The following is a 15,202-nucleotide window of genomic DNA, read 5'->3' as shown; positions in this document are numbered from 1 at the left end:
ACGTTCATATATATAGAATATATCATATATGTATGTATATATATTCTATAAATATGGGCTAGTTAATATTTCAATTCCATGTCAGTGTATATTTTGTCAATGTATGTTACCTATGTCAATGTTTATTATTTAAAAGTGAACTCGCCGATAATAGAAGTCAAAAAATAAAATACTAATTAATATTTTTGAATTTTAAATAATTGAGTTTGTACGAAAATTGGAGATCGATTTGATTTGAGATGTCTAGAAAATTGAAGAGGTACGAAAAAGTTGCATTTCTTGGAGAAGGCCAGGTATGTTTCTCAGAAATTGAAATTAATTATTATTAAAATTTAATTAAAATCTGGTCAATTTGTGAAATTTTTATTTTATAATTATTTATATTTTATATGTAAATTAAATCACAAAATTAATAGTTTAAATTTGGGTACTAACCATCTATCAAACTTTTATTTTAAAAGTTTAAAATTTTGAATTAGTTGATTTATTTCAATATTATGTAACAAAATATATAATGTGCATCAAAAACCACTGATATAAAAACCATGAGACTTTTATTTTAATTCATTTTATAACATAATTAATTTTAGTTTTTATTTTTTGGTTCTGTTTTATCCTGTAGTTTGCCACAGTTTACAAAGCCAAAGATCGTCTGAGTGATAATAGAATTGTAGCAGTCAAAAAGGTTAATTGGCCTAAGTCACCAATTTCACTAATTTTCCTTGAATTTACTTTTGCTCCCACTCATTAACCTAACAGCCTAATCATTATTTAATAGTTTAACAATTCACAAATCCATTCATTCATCAAATCACTAGTATACAATACAAACTTAATCACTTCTTTATTCCCAGTTCACTAACCTTTGTTTATACTAATTCATTAATTTACTAGCTTCTTAATTTCCTAATTTAGATTAAAGTCGGCCAGAGAAATGAGCTCGATGATGGTGTCAATAGGACAGCTCTGAGAGAAATCAAGTTACTACAAGAAATTCATCATCCCAATATTATTGGAGTACGTCAATGCCGATGTTTTTTATATTAAAATAATTATAATATTTAAAAATTTTTTTAGTAATTTTATTTATAATTTTTTGTTTATCCAACAGCTGTTGGATGTTTTCGGTAAGAAGTCTAACATAAGCCTCGTCTTTGATTACATGGAGACAGATCTGGAGGTTAAAATTGTTGATTCCTTTCTTCTAACATTTTTTTATTATTTATTAATAATAATTATTTATTTAATTATAATTATTATTTGATTATTTATGTCATATTATTTATTTATTCTTATTCATCCATTTACTAATTCATTTATTTAATCATCTATCTATCCATTCCTTCATTTGTCCATTCACTCATCCATCCATTTATCCATTCATTCATCCATTCATTCATCCATTCATTCATTCATTCATTCATTCATCCATTCATTCATCCATTCATTCATCCATCCGTTCGTTCGTTCGTTCGTTCATTCGTCCATTCAGATGATAATCAAGGACTCCAGATTAGTGCTGACAATGGCGCATATAAAATCTTACATACTGCAAACGTTTGAAGGACTTGAGTACTTGCATGCTAATTGGGTCCTACATAGAGTTAGTTGGTCGGTTGGTTAGTTGGTCGGTTGGTTGGTCGGTTTGTTGGTTGGTTAGTTGGCTGGTTGATTGGTTTGTTGGTTAGTTGGTTGGTTGATTGATTGATTTGGTTGATAAGTTAATGAGTTGATTAACTAGTTGATAGATTGATTTAACATTTTTCTTTACTCTCCAGGATCTGAAACCAAATAACTTGCTGATTGATGATAAAGGTTCATTTAACTATTCTTTCATTCGTTCTATCATTCATTCTTTCGTCTATCGTTCATTCATTCATTCGTCTATCATTCATCCATTACCAATTCATTCATTTACTCATTCATTCACTAATTCACTAGTTCATTCATTAAACTTTCCATTCGTTTGTTCCATCCACTCATAGGTGTAGTTAAGATTGGAGATTTTGGCCTTGCAAAATTTTTTGGCTCTCCGACCAGGAACTACACCAACCAAGTTGTCACGAGGTCATTATCATATTTAAAGATTATTATATAATAAATAAATAATTATATAATAAATAAATAATTATACAACAACAACAACACACATTTAGACGACATTTTCCCCGAGATCGGGGGTTGCCGTTTGGCTACCTATGATGAAACCGAAATAAATAAATGATGACGGAAATAAATAAATAATTATATAATAAATAAATAATTATATAATAAATAAATAATTATATAATAAATAAATAATTATATAATAAATAAATATTTATATAATAAATAAATAATTATATAATAAATAAATAATTATATAATAAATAAATAATTATATAATAAATAAATAATTATATAATAAATAGATAATTATTCAATAAATAATTATGATCATAATTTTCCCTCTCTCCGCAGATGGTACAGGTGCCCAGAGTTGTTGTTCGGCTGTCGAAACTATGGCACTGGTGTGGATGTTTGGTCCGTCGGCTGCATACTGGCCGAATTGCTATTGAGGGTTATTATTATTATTTCTATTATTAATTATTTGTCATAATTATAACTTATTATGATTTGCTGTTTGCTTGTCGCTGCTGCTGTCTATTGTTGATTTATTTGTGTGCGTGTGTGTGCGCGCGTGCGTGTGTGTGAGTTTGTGTTTTTTTTATCTATCATCACCATCATCATCATCATAACCATCATCATCATATTCATAACCATCATCATCATCATAGCCATCATCATCATCATAACCACCACAGAAACCATTCCTCCCTGGAGATTCTGACTTAGGCCAGTTGGATCAGATATTCAACATTCTAGGCACACCTGTACTGGAAACTTGGCCGGTTAGTTAGTTAATTAGTGGATTGATGGATGGACGGAGTAATGATTTAATGAGTGACTGGTTGATTGACTGACTGACGAAATCTATCAATGAATTATTAATTGATTGAGTTCATAAATTTCTTATACGCAAATTTGTCACACTCTAATCACTCATTCAATCATTCGTTCATTTCGTTCATTCATTCATTTAATCTATCCACTGAACCAGGACGTGACGGAATTACCAGAGTACATAAACTTCAAATACACGCCAGCGACGCCATTTTCAGAAATTTTCTCAGCCGCCCCAGACGACCTTTTGCAGCTGATGTCTCAACTGCTTAGTCTCAACCCATGTTTCAGGTGTACCTGCTCCCAAGTACGTGTCTGCACCTCCCCTCTCTCTTTCCCTCTCTCTCTCTATCTATCTATCTCCCTCTTTCTTTCTTTTTTATGTTCTCTTTCTTTCACACACACTCTACACTCAATCTTTCTTACTGATCACAATGTGTCTGTTCTAATGTATGTGTCTATGTTTCTTTCTCTCTCTCTCTCTCTCTCTATCCCTCACTCTCTCTCTCTCTCTCCATATACATTTATTCATATTTATGTTTTTAAAATATTGTTCCCAGGCCCTCCAAATGCCCTACTTCACGAACAAGCCCCTACCTACCGCCCCAATAATGTTGCCCCGCCCCTCGCTGACGTCACAGGGAGTTACCAACGATCATGAATCGAATGATAATGGCTATAGTAATAAGAATAGGAGGAGGGTGGTCAGTAAGCGGAAGAGTGATATGCCGCCGGAATCAGGTTTTTTGTAGCACTTCATTTTTTTGTTTCTTTTTTGAAGTTTTTTTTGAAGTTTTTGGCTGTCTTTAGTTTTTTGTTTGTTTTGTGTTTGTCGATTGAAATGTTATATATTGTTATTACTACATTATAATATTAATAAATATAAATAATTATGTAAATAATTTTTTAACTCATTCTGCAGGTCTAGCTAAGAAACTGATGTTTTAATAAACATTCATCATCATCATCATCGTTATCACCATCCTATCATCATCACTTTGATCATTATCACAGTTTTATTAATCACCACCATCATCACCATCATCATCGTTATCATTTCGTTTAAACATCATCTTAACAAACAGTTAACGACATGCTATCGTCATATTCGTCGTCATCATCATTATCACCGTTTCAATCATCATCATCATCGACATCATTATCATCACCACCATCATCATCACCACCACCATCATTTTAATCACTGTTGTTGTTGTCGTCATCGTCATCATCGCCACCGTGATATCATTAACAATGTCTCAATGTTTTTGCTGTGTTTTAAACTCCAAATATACGAACAACGTGAGCGAATGATCATAATAACAATACCTACATCACTGTTAAAGGCTATATTAAGAAACCAAAATGCTAATAATAATGATAATAATTATGATGATAATGATAATATAGTGGGCGTTGATTATGATGCTGGAGGTGGTGATGATGATGATGATTGAATGGTTCGTCTAATGGACTCGGCATCCTTTCTCAAGTCGTCATTCCCAGGCTCCAGTTTCAATGCCGCCTCGTAATCGCGCAATCCTGATGATGATGATTGTGATGATGATGATTGTGATGATGATGATTGTGATGATGATGATTGTGATGATGATGATGGTTGTGATGATGATGATGGTTGTGATGATGATGATTGTGATGATGATGGTTGTGATGATGATGGTTGTGATGATGATGATGATTGTGATGATGATGGTTGTGATGATGATGGTTGTGATGATGATGATGATTGTGATGATGATGATTGTGATGATGATGGTTGTGATGATGATGATTGTGATGATGATGATGATTGTGATGATGATGGTTGTGATGATGATGATTGTGATGATGATGGTTGTGATGATGATGGTTGTGATGATGATGGTTGTGATGATGATGGTTGTGATGATGATGGTTGTGATGATGATGATGATTGTGATGATGATGGTTGTGATGATGATGATGATGGTTGTGATGATGATGGTTGTGATGATGATGATGATGGTTGTGATGATGATGTTTGTAGGGATGCCGATCATCGTCGTCAAATCATTCAGTAATACGGTAGTCGCAACGTCATCATCTCATTAACATATTCGACCTTCAACGAAAAGCTTCAAGGTCACGAATGCTGTACCCCTCCTTATGTGGGCCTGAATTCGGGAGAGTCTATTCTGCTCGACGGGGGGTGTCAGCATTTCTAATGCCTGAAATTTAATTTTTTTTTTTCGTTCGGACATCGTATTCATTCAAATAAGGAATATTTAATTCATTCGATCGTGAATGAGCCGATCTGTCAATCAATCAGTAGTTTATTCCTTTATCTGTCGTTAATTAAAGATTTTTTCATTCATTCATTCATTTAACGGATCATTAATTTGTTCATTCACTCGTCATTCATGCATTAATTAATTTGTTCATTCATTCAATCATTATTTAGCTCATGGACTAATTCATTCGTTCATTCAATGATCCGTTAATTCTTTCACTGTTCAATTATTTGAGGAGGAACCTTAGAAGAATCTTCCAAACATTTGAAACTATTCCCCATCTTCAAATGGCAAGCCGCCCTGTTTGAATACAACCTAAAGATGATGACGTCAGAGATGATGATGATGACGATATCATAGATGATGATGACGATTATTGTGCTGTTAAAGAAATCTAACTTTATAAGCAATAAAATTGAAAAATCTTAAATGTTTGATAGGCAGTGAAGGAATGAATAAATAAAAAAAAACATTAAATATCTTTTCCACCCCCAATAAAAGACACTAAATAGAACAAGGATACGACGGAAGTTTGCAGTCGAGTCTGATCGCGTGTGTGTACGCGTTGATGGCTGCCTGGTAATCGCCATCTTGAAAAAATTTGCTTCATCCGAAGATAAAAAAATTTAATCGATCAAAAATGAATGAATGAGTGAATGAATGAATGTGTGATTGATGGTTTGATTGATTGAATGAATGAATGACCAGCTAACTTTCCTTTATCTCTCAGCCATATCGGGTTCTTTTCTTCTTCTTTCAAGTTGTTATCATCAAAATTTATGACTCTTTTAGCTTCTGCTTGCTTACGTAACCACTTTAATGAACGAATTAGTGGATGGATGGATGGATGGATGAATGAATGAATGAATTATAAACAAGTGAGTGAATAAATAAGTAAATAAATTAATAACAGATGAACGAATGAACGAACGAAAAATTAAATTAATCAATCAGACAGCTTACAAACGCATCACTAGACCATTAATTCACTCATTAAAATCATTCATGCATTATTCATTCATTCATTCATTCGTTCGTTCGCTTTTTCGATCAATCAATCCACTAATCAACCTCTTCTTCTTCTGGGGCCATCGATTCTCTGGTTGGAGTCGGAAAAACTCGAGGAGTAAATGAGATGCTGATAGTTTTTGTTTGTCGTATCGGTGTGACGTCATCAAAGATGTTTTTATTGTTACTATTATTATTATTTTTGTTAATGTTTTTATTGTTCTTAATATTATTATTGTTATAGTTATTATTATTATTGTTTATACTGTCATCTCTTAGATGTTGAATCTGTTGTTGTTGTTGTTGATGATGTTGTTGTTGCTGATGATGTTGTTGTTGTTGATGATGTTGTTGTTGTTGATGATGTTGTTGAGGTTGTTGTTGATGATGTTGTTGAAGTTGTTGTTGAGATTGTTGTTGTTGTTGTTGCTTCCATTCATTCATTTCCTCCTCAAATTTAATCTTTTCTTTCGTTCTTTCATGATCAATCCAAGCTCTGTTTTCTTGCTCCAACTGTTCAATTGTTTTGTATGTTAGTAAAATACTGAAACGATGAGACGATACAAAATGATACTATATACAAATACCATATATTAATAGATACAAAATCAATACATCACAACAAATACCAATATCAGTACAAAACAACAGAAAACAAGGACAAGAAGACCTTCATTTGCTGCTTCACATTGAAACTTTTAATACTTCGGATCGTTTCTTCTTTCGTTTTCAATTTATTCTCTTCAGCCATTCTATGTTCTTCTAACGCTTTCTCTCGCAATATTCTTCTATTCTCTTCTGATTCTTTGTTTTTCAAATGTAAAATTTATGTAAAAAGGTTACACAAAAACATATGACTCAGACATAACATAATATAAATATAATAATACTTTAAAATATTTAGAAAAATAGCGATGATTAATTATTTCCCTACCAGAATTAGGGTCTTCTAGAGATCCCCAGACTGCTTGAGTTTCTTTCACTAATTTGAACTTAACCAGGCCATCACCAATCTCTACTTTGCTCTCTTCATTATTTATTCTCCCATTCAAAAAGCACTCAAATAAAAATGGTGAAAAGTGAACCTAGATTGAAATATTATTTAAATATTATATATATATATGTGTGTGTACGTAAACGTATGTACTTTCGTACTTTTAGGTAGGAATTCGTAGTAAAAAGTGACACTTTCTTAGAGTTGACGCTTTTCAAAGGTACGGAGATGAATAGGAATTCGTTATTTTCTTGCCATTCGTAATCCTTTACAATAATAGGCATTTTTATTTTGATTTTTAAATTATATTTTATTTGCTATTTTTAGCAATTCAATTAAACTATTAAAAATGTTAAAAAAGTTTGAAAACGGTTGCTAAGAGACTGTGAGATTTACCTTTAAAACTTTTTAAATTTTGTAGCGTTTAGTTTTTAAAATCAATTATAAATTCATGGTTCACTTCACAGTTCCCACCTGGCTGTACATCGTCGTCCTCACAGTTACGTATTTGTGATATTCACAAAGTTTTAGTTTCTTAAGTGTGCAAGTCTCATTTAAATTGATAAAAACTAATTGAATTTTTTAAACTTTTATTAAATTACACCATACTTACAAGTTGAAAATATAATATTTGATAATAAGTTGATACAGTAGTAAGCTGGAGCCCCGGAAACCTTAAAAATAAAATAAATTAACTTAATAATTAATTAATTCTGTTGTTGAACAGCTAAATTAATCATAAAATAATTTAAATTACAAAAGATTATCTCCAAAATGAACTAACCAATGTTATTTCTAAGATACTGCATGTCATCTGATGCAATTTTAATATAAAAAAACTTGTTCAAAACCGCATTTCAATCAAAAAGTACGTCTATCAAACAAATTATTATCAAAAATTGTGATAATGTTACTAACATGTGTGCTTGTAGACTTTGAATTCAGTTAAAACGACCGCTCTAAACTGTTTTCCATTGTGAGTAAAGTAACAGGCACACATTATCTTATAGTATCCATGCACTAGGAATGTTACATTTTGTCCCCCACTTAAAATCACAAATCCGGGATTGTCTGGCTTGTCGGCCAGCCAGAAACAGCCATCTAGGGTGCGATTAAGCTCCATTATGCACGTCACTACGTCCCCAACCTCTACAGTCGTCTTCCTAATTGGTGGAGTTTGTGTCGATTTTGGTTTCTTCTTTGTTATAATTTTTGTTCTTTTTGAAGTTGTTGTTGTTGCTGTACTTGATGTCTCGTTCAACCTGACTAATATTTTTTGAATTCGTTTCAAATAAAATTGCTAGTAGTGTAGTAGTAGCAGCAGCAGCAGCAGCAGCAGTAGAGATAGCAGTAGCAGCAGCAGTAGTAGTAGCAGTAGTAGTATTAGCAGCAGCAGTAGTAGTGTTAATAAAATGTCTACTTTTATATATAGACGAAGATTTTTTTTTCACGAGAGAGACATTGAGAGCTCTTTGACCGATCGACTCAGTGAAACTTAAGATGCACGCGAAACTGTATAAATGGTTTTCTTGAATTTCAATAACAGCAGACGCGTTCGTAAAAACGCTTTCAAATCGGCTTGATGTGAATGATTCCATGCTTAAAATGGTTCCATAATTATCCTTTATGTACATCGAGATGTTGACGTCATTGCTGTGGAACCAAAGACAGGCGTTACAACTTAAAGATAACATCGAGCCATCCTCGCTACTCCAATATTCTCTTGATATAAATTTCATCAAATTTTCTGAAAGTTTGCAGATGTAAATAAAAATTTACTCTTATTTTTTTTATAATATTAAGTATTTTAAACGATAACGTATAATTGATTTGTATTAATTATCCAGTATTTGACGTAAAAATGTATGCAACTTGCTTGGCTCACCCCAAATAACAAGCCGAACGACCCCTTCAACGTAATCGTTAACAACACAACCATACAGGACGGCTAGAAATCCGGAATTCAGGAAGAGGGGTGTGCTGACGAGTTTTTCCTCAGTGACCCAGCTAGAATAAGGAGGACAGTTCACGTGTTCCAACTTAACTGATGTATCGATCTTTGCGAACTGGTATACAGTTTTAATATTGTGATTGATCTTTAAATCTGGTAGGATGGCAAAAAAGTGTTAGTCAAAACCACCTCACGTTGAGATGTGTAACTGCTTTCAGCACATTGCTAGTACAAAAAATTGAATTGGTACCGCAAATGCAATACACATATACTTATGCCATAAGTACACAAATAAATACACACACACACACACACTCTCATCGACACACTCGCACACAAACACACACGTGTAACTCACTATACGATTTAATATCTATATTGCCGGTCCAACTGACTATGTACTCTTTACCGTTCGAATAACTGACGGTTTCACATGTGTAACCGTAACTACCGACTTTGAGAATTCGCAATATCGAACCGTTTGCGTCGGTATTATTGTCATACATTTTAGACATCTGTTTTGTTGTAACATTTACTAATGATATTTATTACATTAAATCATAATTAACGAACGTTTTTTGAACAATTCGCAGCCGGAAGCCAGGATATGACTTGAGGTTTGGGATAGCCATCGTACACGCACTCAATTGGTTTCCCGACGTACGCTACTGATACGTTCGGCCGCACGTTCTCTATTGATTCTGAATTAGGAATTTTCGGATGTGGAGACGTGAGATTTATAAAGATGCGACTAATGTGAAATTAATTAGATAAAAATAACTCTAACTATGTATTGGGACAAGCAGATGTTTAGTTTCGGAGTAGCTGGCTCCAGATTCCTCATCCTCAATCTCCCACACGCACCTGAAATCAAATCCCCGGAAGAAGTGGGCGAAGAAATTGACCCCAAGGACTATTTCCGCAAATTCTTTTGGGTTTTTGTTTCGGAAACTTTTTTCTCCTAATAGGGAAGTACTTTGGTAAATTTTCAGAGTGGTTTTCATGTTTGGCTCTAGGTAGAGATGCACTGAGCATGTCAGGTTGAATTCTTTCATGTGGCGAGCTGGCTCCTCTCTCGACGTGTAGAAGGCTAGCGAGGTGTTCGGAGCTGAGTATTTGTGTGCGATTAACATGGGATTAATATGAGATTAGGATGGGATTTAATTGATCAGCTATTTGAAGAAATAAAATGTTTTATCACATTTTAATCAAAATTGAAAAAGTTCAAAAAAATCGAACCATGGTAGATCAGTTTGACAGAGCCGGCAACTGTGTTTTTATCGATACAGACGTATTTGGAAACGGGTGAACTGGGAGAAGCGGGTAATGTTGAGTTGACCGCAGTTCCTCTCTCGTCCAACCATCCGGACATTTTAGTGCAATCCGGATGCTCCAAGCTCACTGATTGGTTGTCGTATCCGACCAATAGGATCGTGTTTTGATGCTGATTGGCCGCAGATTCTATTTTGGAAAAGATTGTGGGGTAATGATTAAGGTGAGGGATGATTTATTTACAATTACTGTGAAAGTTTGCTGTAAAGATTACTGTAAAGATTAGCGTAATCATTTGAGTAAGGAATATGTATTACTAACTTGATGTCCGCGCTCCCATTAATAGTAGACACGTCATGAATAAGAAAAACATTTTTCCCATAATTTATTTTTCTATTTTTTTTGTATTATTAATTAAAATAATAAATAATAATAATATTTTTATTTCAATATTGGTTTTTGTTATTGTTATTTATTATTACACAGAAATAATTACAAACGTCAACATAGAATAATAATTTATTTGCTTCTGCTCTGGTCATAACTGTAGTCACAATTATTAATGACTCATATGGGAATAATATGTTATATAACGTTAAGGTTAATAAAACATTGACAAAATATGTATGTATATAGTAATATTTTAATGTCTTAGAACAGGGGGTGGGCCAACTTTTTGCTGTGAGGGCCGCATTGAGAACTATTTTACCTTTGAAGGGCCGCATATGCACTTGAATAGCAAATTTTTTCGACCCGGAGATAAATTTTTTAAAGATTTCTGGCTTCATTTTTTGACCATAATGTCTGTCTGAGGACCTTTTTTAAAATAGCTTCGCTGTAGTTTGCCCACCCCTGTCTTCGAACGTCTTGAATTGTCATTCATTCATTCATTCGTTTGTTAGTTTCTTCATTCATTTATTCATCGATCCATTCATCCATTCATTAGTGCGTTCATTCATTCATTTATTTGTTCATTCATTCATTCATTTATTCGTTCGTTCATTCATTCATTCATTCATTCAACATATCGACCAATCAGAAGGCTCCTGGTGCGAGAACCACCATCTTCAGCAGTATGACGATCACTAAGAAAGGAAGACCTTGTGAAAATATAATAACAATAATAATGATAAAAACAACAATAATAATAATAATAAACAATAATATAAAATAATTATAATAACCACAATAATTATAATTTTTCTTGCTGGCATTTCTTATAGAATTTTCCATTTTCGTTATTTTGGACCCGGTGGATTTATTATTATTAATAATATTATTATTATTATAGCCGAATAAAAAATTATTCTCATTCATAGTGCTGTTATTGTTATCATCATCATCATCATCACTATCATCATCACCATCATCATTATCATCATCGCCACTATTATCGTTATCATTATCAAGCCGACATGCGATATTATCATTCGAATCGTCGGTAACATCGGTTCTCGTTATTGAGTTCGGAATACCGACATATACGGTACATTCGCATCGGTATTTTTTACCATCTTTGGCTTTCTGTACTTTGCAGTTTATTTTATCTTTGGTCTGGTGTCTTTGCTGGCAATGATGATGATGATATCTGTCCAGCTTTGATGAATTGGCTGACGCTATTATATCTGGGTTTTTGTGAAAATTCTATGTAAATATTATTGACATAACAACAACAACAACAACTAACAATAATAACAACAATAGCAACAACAACAATAACAACAATTACCTCCGAATTTATTATTGAAGTGAATGAACTCGGTCATAGAATCCTTATAGCTTTCGCAGTCGTCTTCACTCAAACGATACACACACGTAACATTAACAGCGTCATTATTATTATTTTTATCAGTGGCAAGTGCGCTACCGCTCGGCCATGCCAGTTTCGTCTCGACCGTCATGGGATCGAATGCAGGGTCGGAACTGAGTTTCTGTTTAGTACCATAAATGATCCCATTTTGTAAGAGTGTTAATGTAATTTTAATGTGGTTGTATGATTTTATTTGTAATGTCAGCGAGCAGCCCACTGTTATTAATGTTGTCGTTGATGATGTTGATGATGGTGGTGGTGGTGGTGATGGTGATGATGATGGTAGTGATGGTGATGATAGTAGTGGTGATGGGTCGCTTGATGATGAAGTAATTTTGTTGTTGTTATTGTTATTGTTGTTGTTGTTATTGTTGTTGTTATTGTTGTTGTTGTTGATGTTGATGTTGTGGTTGATGTTGTTGAAGTTTTTGTTGGAGCGAACAATTCTGACAGTGATTTGCAGAGGTTCAACTGGAGGGTAACAGTTTGATCATGAATTCGTTTTCACCATCATTTCATCGTAATCTTTCTCATCATCATCATCACCACCATCATCATCACCACCATCATCATCATCACCATCATCATCATCATCATCAACACTCTCACAAACCTTCGACGGCCATTATAACTCGCTTTACCGATCGATTGTTATTGGCCAGAAAAATAAACAATGACGTCACATCCCTCGTGACCTTGACGTCATCTCCGTACACATTCCTACTCATCTCCCACCATTTTCCGGCCAAATTAGGCAGCTGGGGGGCGTAAGCGGACAAGTTCACATTATCGCCTAGCTGTTTCGTTATTATTTGACAGACCTTTATCTGGTTGCCTGTTGTGATGGAATGAACGATTGATTGATTGAGTGAATGAATGAATGAATGAATGAATGAATGAATGAATGAATGCACGAATGAACGAATGAATAAGTGAATGGACGAAGTCACCTCGGATAAATGTTACAGAGGTAACAAGAATAACCCAACTCAACAGAACCTTACAACAAAACATCATTCAGATATTTTATCATTAAAGAATTAAATATTAATAATATTATAGATAATAATACTAATAATATTAACATATTATTAATATATTGATAATTAATAATAATTATGCAGGCGGAATCTTCTCAAAAATGTTGTTCCGGATGAAAGCTATGAAGCCGTTTGAAGCAGGTTTTAAATTTCTCAAGAGAACCGATTAATTCGGTATGTAGGAATGTTCGAATTGACACGATTATCGGTTTCGGTATTTACGGGTGTGTATTTTCACTATATTTTTTTAAAGATGGAATTTTATATTTTAACAAACTAAGCTATACGGATATATTCGAAATATTCGGTAATATTTGAAATACTCGATGATATTCGTATTTAATCGGTAATCAAACCATCACTGTTAGCTTGAAACACGTGGGAATTTTCTTAGATTAACTAATTAAAATGTTTTAATTGGTTCGATTGTAGCCATGGTATTTTTGATAAAACTTTAACAACTTGCTTTAAATAGATTGGGAGAAATGTTTGATTGATTTATTCATTCATTCTCTTATTCCTTTTCCACTCACTCACTCACTCACTCACTCACTCACTCACTCACTCACTCACTCACTCACTCACTCACTCACTCACTCACTCACTCACTCACTCACTCACTCACTCACTCACTCACTCACTCACTCACTCACTCACTCACTCACTCACTCACTCACTCACTCACTCACTCACTCATTAATTATGATAATAATGATTACAATAACAATTATTATTAATAATAAATATTTGCTAACACGCAATTGCAAAAACCAAAAAAATGAAAAGCGTTTGGTGCGTAGTAAAATAACAACAACAACAACAAGAACAACAACAGCAAGAACAACAACAACAATAACAACAACAACAACATAACAACAACAACAACAACATTGTCAACATTGCATCGTTCTACGACAACGAAGCGATTATTATTATTATTGTTATTATTATTATTATTGTTGTTGTTGAGGATGTTGTTGCAAAAATGGGACTAATTTGCCGGTAGACATAATGAATGAAGTAACCAAATGCAAGGATTGAAGTGAAAACAATTGGAAGAAAAAAAATATATAAATAAAGGAATGACAGATAGAAAAAAATAAAAAGAGAAAGAGAAAGAGAGAGAGAGAGAGAGAGAGAGAAAGAATGAGAAAGAGAGAAAACGAAAGAGAGAGAGAAAGAGAGTATGAAAAAGAAGAAATAAGAATTCACACTAAGAATTCAATTTGCGGGACTAAATCTTAAATTTAGGGTCGTTGTGGGCAGTTGAAGAGGAGGAATTTTTCTTGTCCTCCCTATGTTTAGAGCTGGATTTGCTTTTAAGATGAGGTTGGATTTGAAAGGTGTTTGCCTGCTGCTTCGTCACCAGATTCCTCAAACTGCCAACTTCATCTTGGATTGATGACAGTATGGTCACTACTGAGGTCAAACATGATTGGTTCTCGGTCATTAACCTAATTTGTGATTGGTTAACGTGTGTGGGTTGGCTTGATTTGATTGGTCGGTTAGAAATTGGTGTTACGACTAATAAAATTCTGGTTCATGGTTTATTTGTTGCATTAGATGGCCCATTGATAATAATAAAATAATCAACTAACCAAACCCACAACCAACCAAACAAACACACAGACAGACACACAAACACAGACAGACACACAGACAGACAGACAGACAGACAGACACCAGCCTTCTGATATGATCAATATCTTGAGTCTGCTTCTCGTCGTCGCGGACGTTGCTCTGCACGTGTTGCAGCCTCACATCCAAAATCTTCAGCGTCCTCTGTATGGAATCAAGCTGCGGCAAACTCAGCAACTGAATTTGTGGCTTGCTGCTATTAGTTCGACCGGATGTGGACATGCGCGACTGAAGTCTTGGTCGTTGCGGCATTCGCGGCCCCACTGACATCAACCC

General features: G+C 33.8%; 4 protein-coding genes across 4 annotated transcripts; 1 reads left to right on the top strand and 3 right to left on the bottom strand.

The window, feature by feature from the left end:
* The first annotated feature begins 138 nt into the window (after positions 1 to 138).
* Positions 139 to 4,346, top strand: HELRODRAFT_94730 (hypothetical protein). Its single transcript, XM_009021831.1, has 12 exons — positions 139 to 293; positions 623 to 685; positions 916 to 1,017; positions 1,112 to 1,180; positions 1,493 to 1,603; positions 1,779 to 1,815; positions 1,986 to 2,067; positions 2,461 to 2,560; positions 2,805 to 2,891; positions 3,101 to 3,250; positions 3,504 to 3,684; positions 3,866 to 4,346. The coding sequence occupies exons 1-12, from the start codon at positions 240 to 242 to the stop codon at positions 3,889 to 3,891; spliced, it is 1,062 nt and encodes a 353-aa protein (XP_009020079.1). The 5' UTR covers positions 139 to 239; the 3' UTR covers positions 3,892 to 4,346.
* On the bottom strand, positions 4,296 to 7,499 carry HELRODRAFT_94727 (hypothetical protein; the record flags this gene model as incomplete). The annotated part of the gene is made up of 9 exons (XM_009021830.1): positions 4,296 to 4,485; positions 5,045 to 5,150; positions 5,456 to 5,528; positions 5,737 to 5,817; positions 5,927 to 6,027; positions 6,285 to 6,734; positions 6,892 to 7,025; positions 7,156 to 7,306; positions 7,377 to 7,499. 9 exons carry the CDS (start codon positions 7,497 to 7,499, stop codon positions 4,364 to 4,366), a joined length of 1,341 nt encoding a protein of 446 aa, XP_009020078.1. The 3' UTR covers positions 4,296 to 4,363.
* A 325-nt stretch (positions 7,500 to 7,824) lies between these two features.
* On the bottom strand, positions 7,825 to 11,226 carry HELRODRAFT_161960 (hypothetical protein; the record flags this gene model as incomplete). The annotated part of the gene is made up of 9 exons (XM_009021829.1): positions 7,825 to 7,889; positions 8,134 to 8,413; positions 8,676 to 8,962; positions 9,101 to 9,281; positions 9,562 to 9,681; positions 9,740 to 9,867; positions 9,954 to 10,274; positions 10,406 to 10,627; positions 11,112 to 11,226. 9 exons carry the CDS (start codon positions 11,224 to 11,226, stop codon positions 7,825 to 7,827), a joined length of 1,719 nt encoding a protein of 572 aa, XP_009020077.1.
* Positions 11,227 to 11,473: 247 nt separating this feature from the next.
* Positions 11,474 to 13,262, bottom strand: HELRODRAFT_161959 (hypothetical protein; the record flags this gene model as incomplete). The annotated part of the gene is made up of 5 exons (XM_009021828.1): positions 11,474 to 11,538; positions 11,854 to 12,063; positions 12,168 to 12,464; positions 12,862 to 13,083; positions 13,199 to 13,262. The coding sequence occupies 5 exons, from the start codon at positions 13,260 to 13,262 to the stop codon at positions 11,474 to 11,476; spliced, it is 858 nt and encodes a 285-aa protein (XP_009020076.1).
* Positions 13,263 to 15,202: the final 1,940 nt, after the last annotated feature.

The sequence above is a fragment of the Helobdella robusta genome (assembly GCF_000326865.2).
Source record: "Helobdella robusta unplaced genomic scaffold HELROscaffold_3, whole genome shotgun sequence".
Classification (NCBI taxonomy): domain Eukaryota; kingdom Metazoa; phylum Annelida; class Clitellata; order Rhynchobdellida; family Glossiphoniidae; genus Helobdella; species Helobdella robusta.
This window is presented reverse-complemented; position numbering and strand designations above follow the sequence as displayed.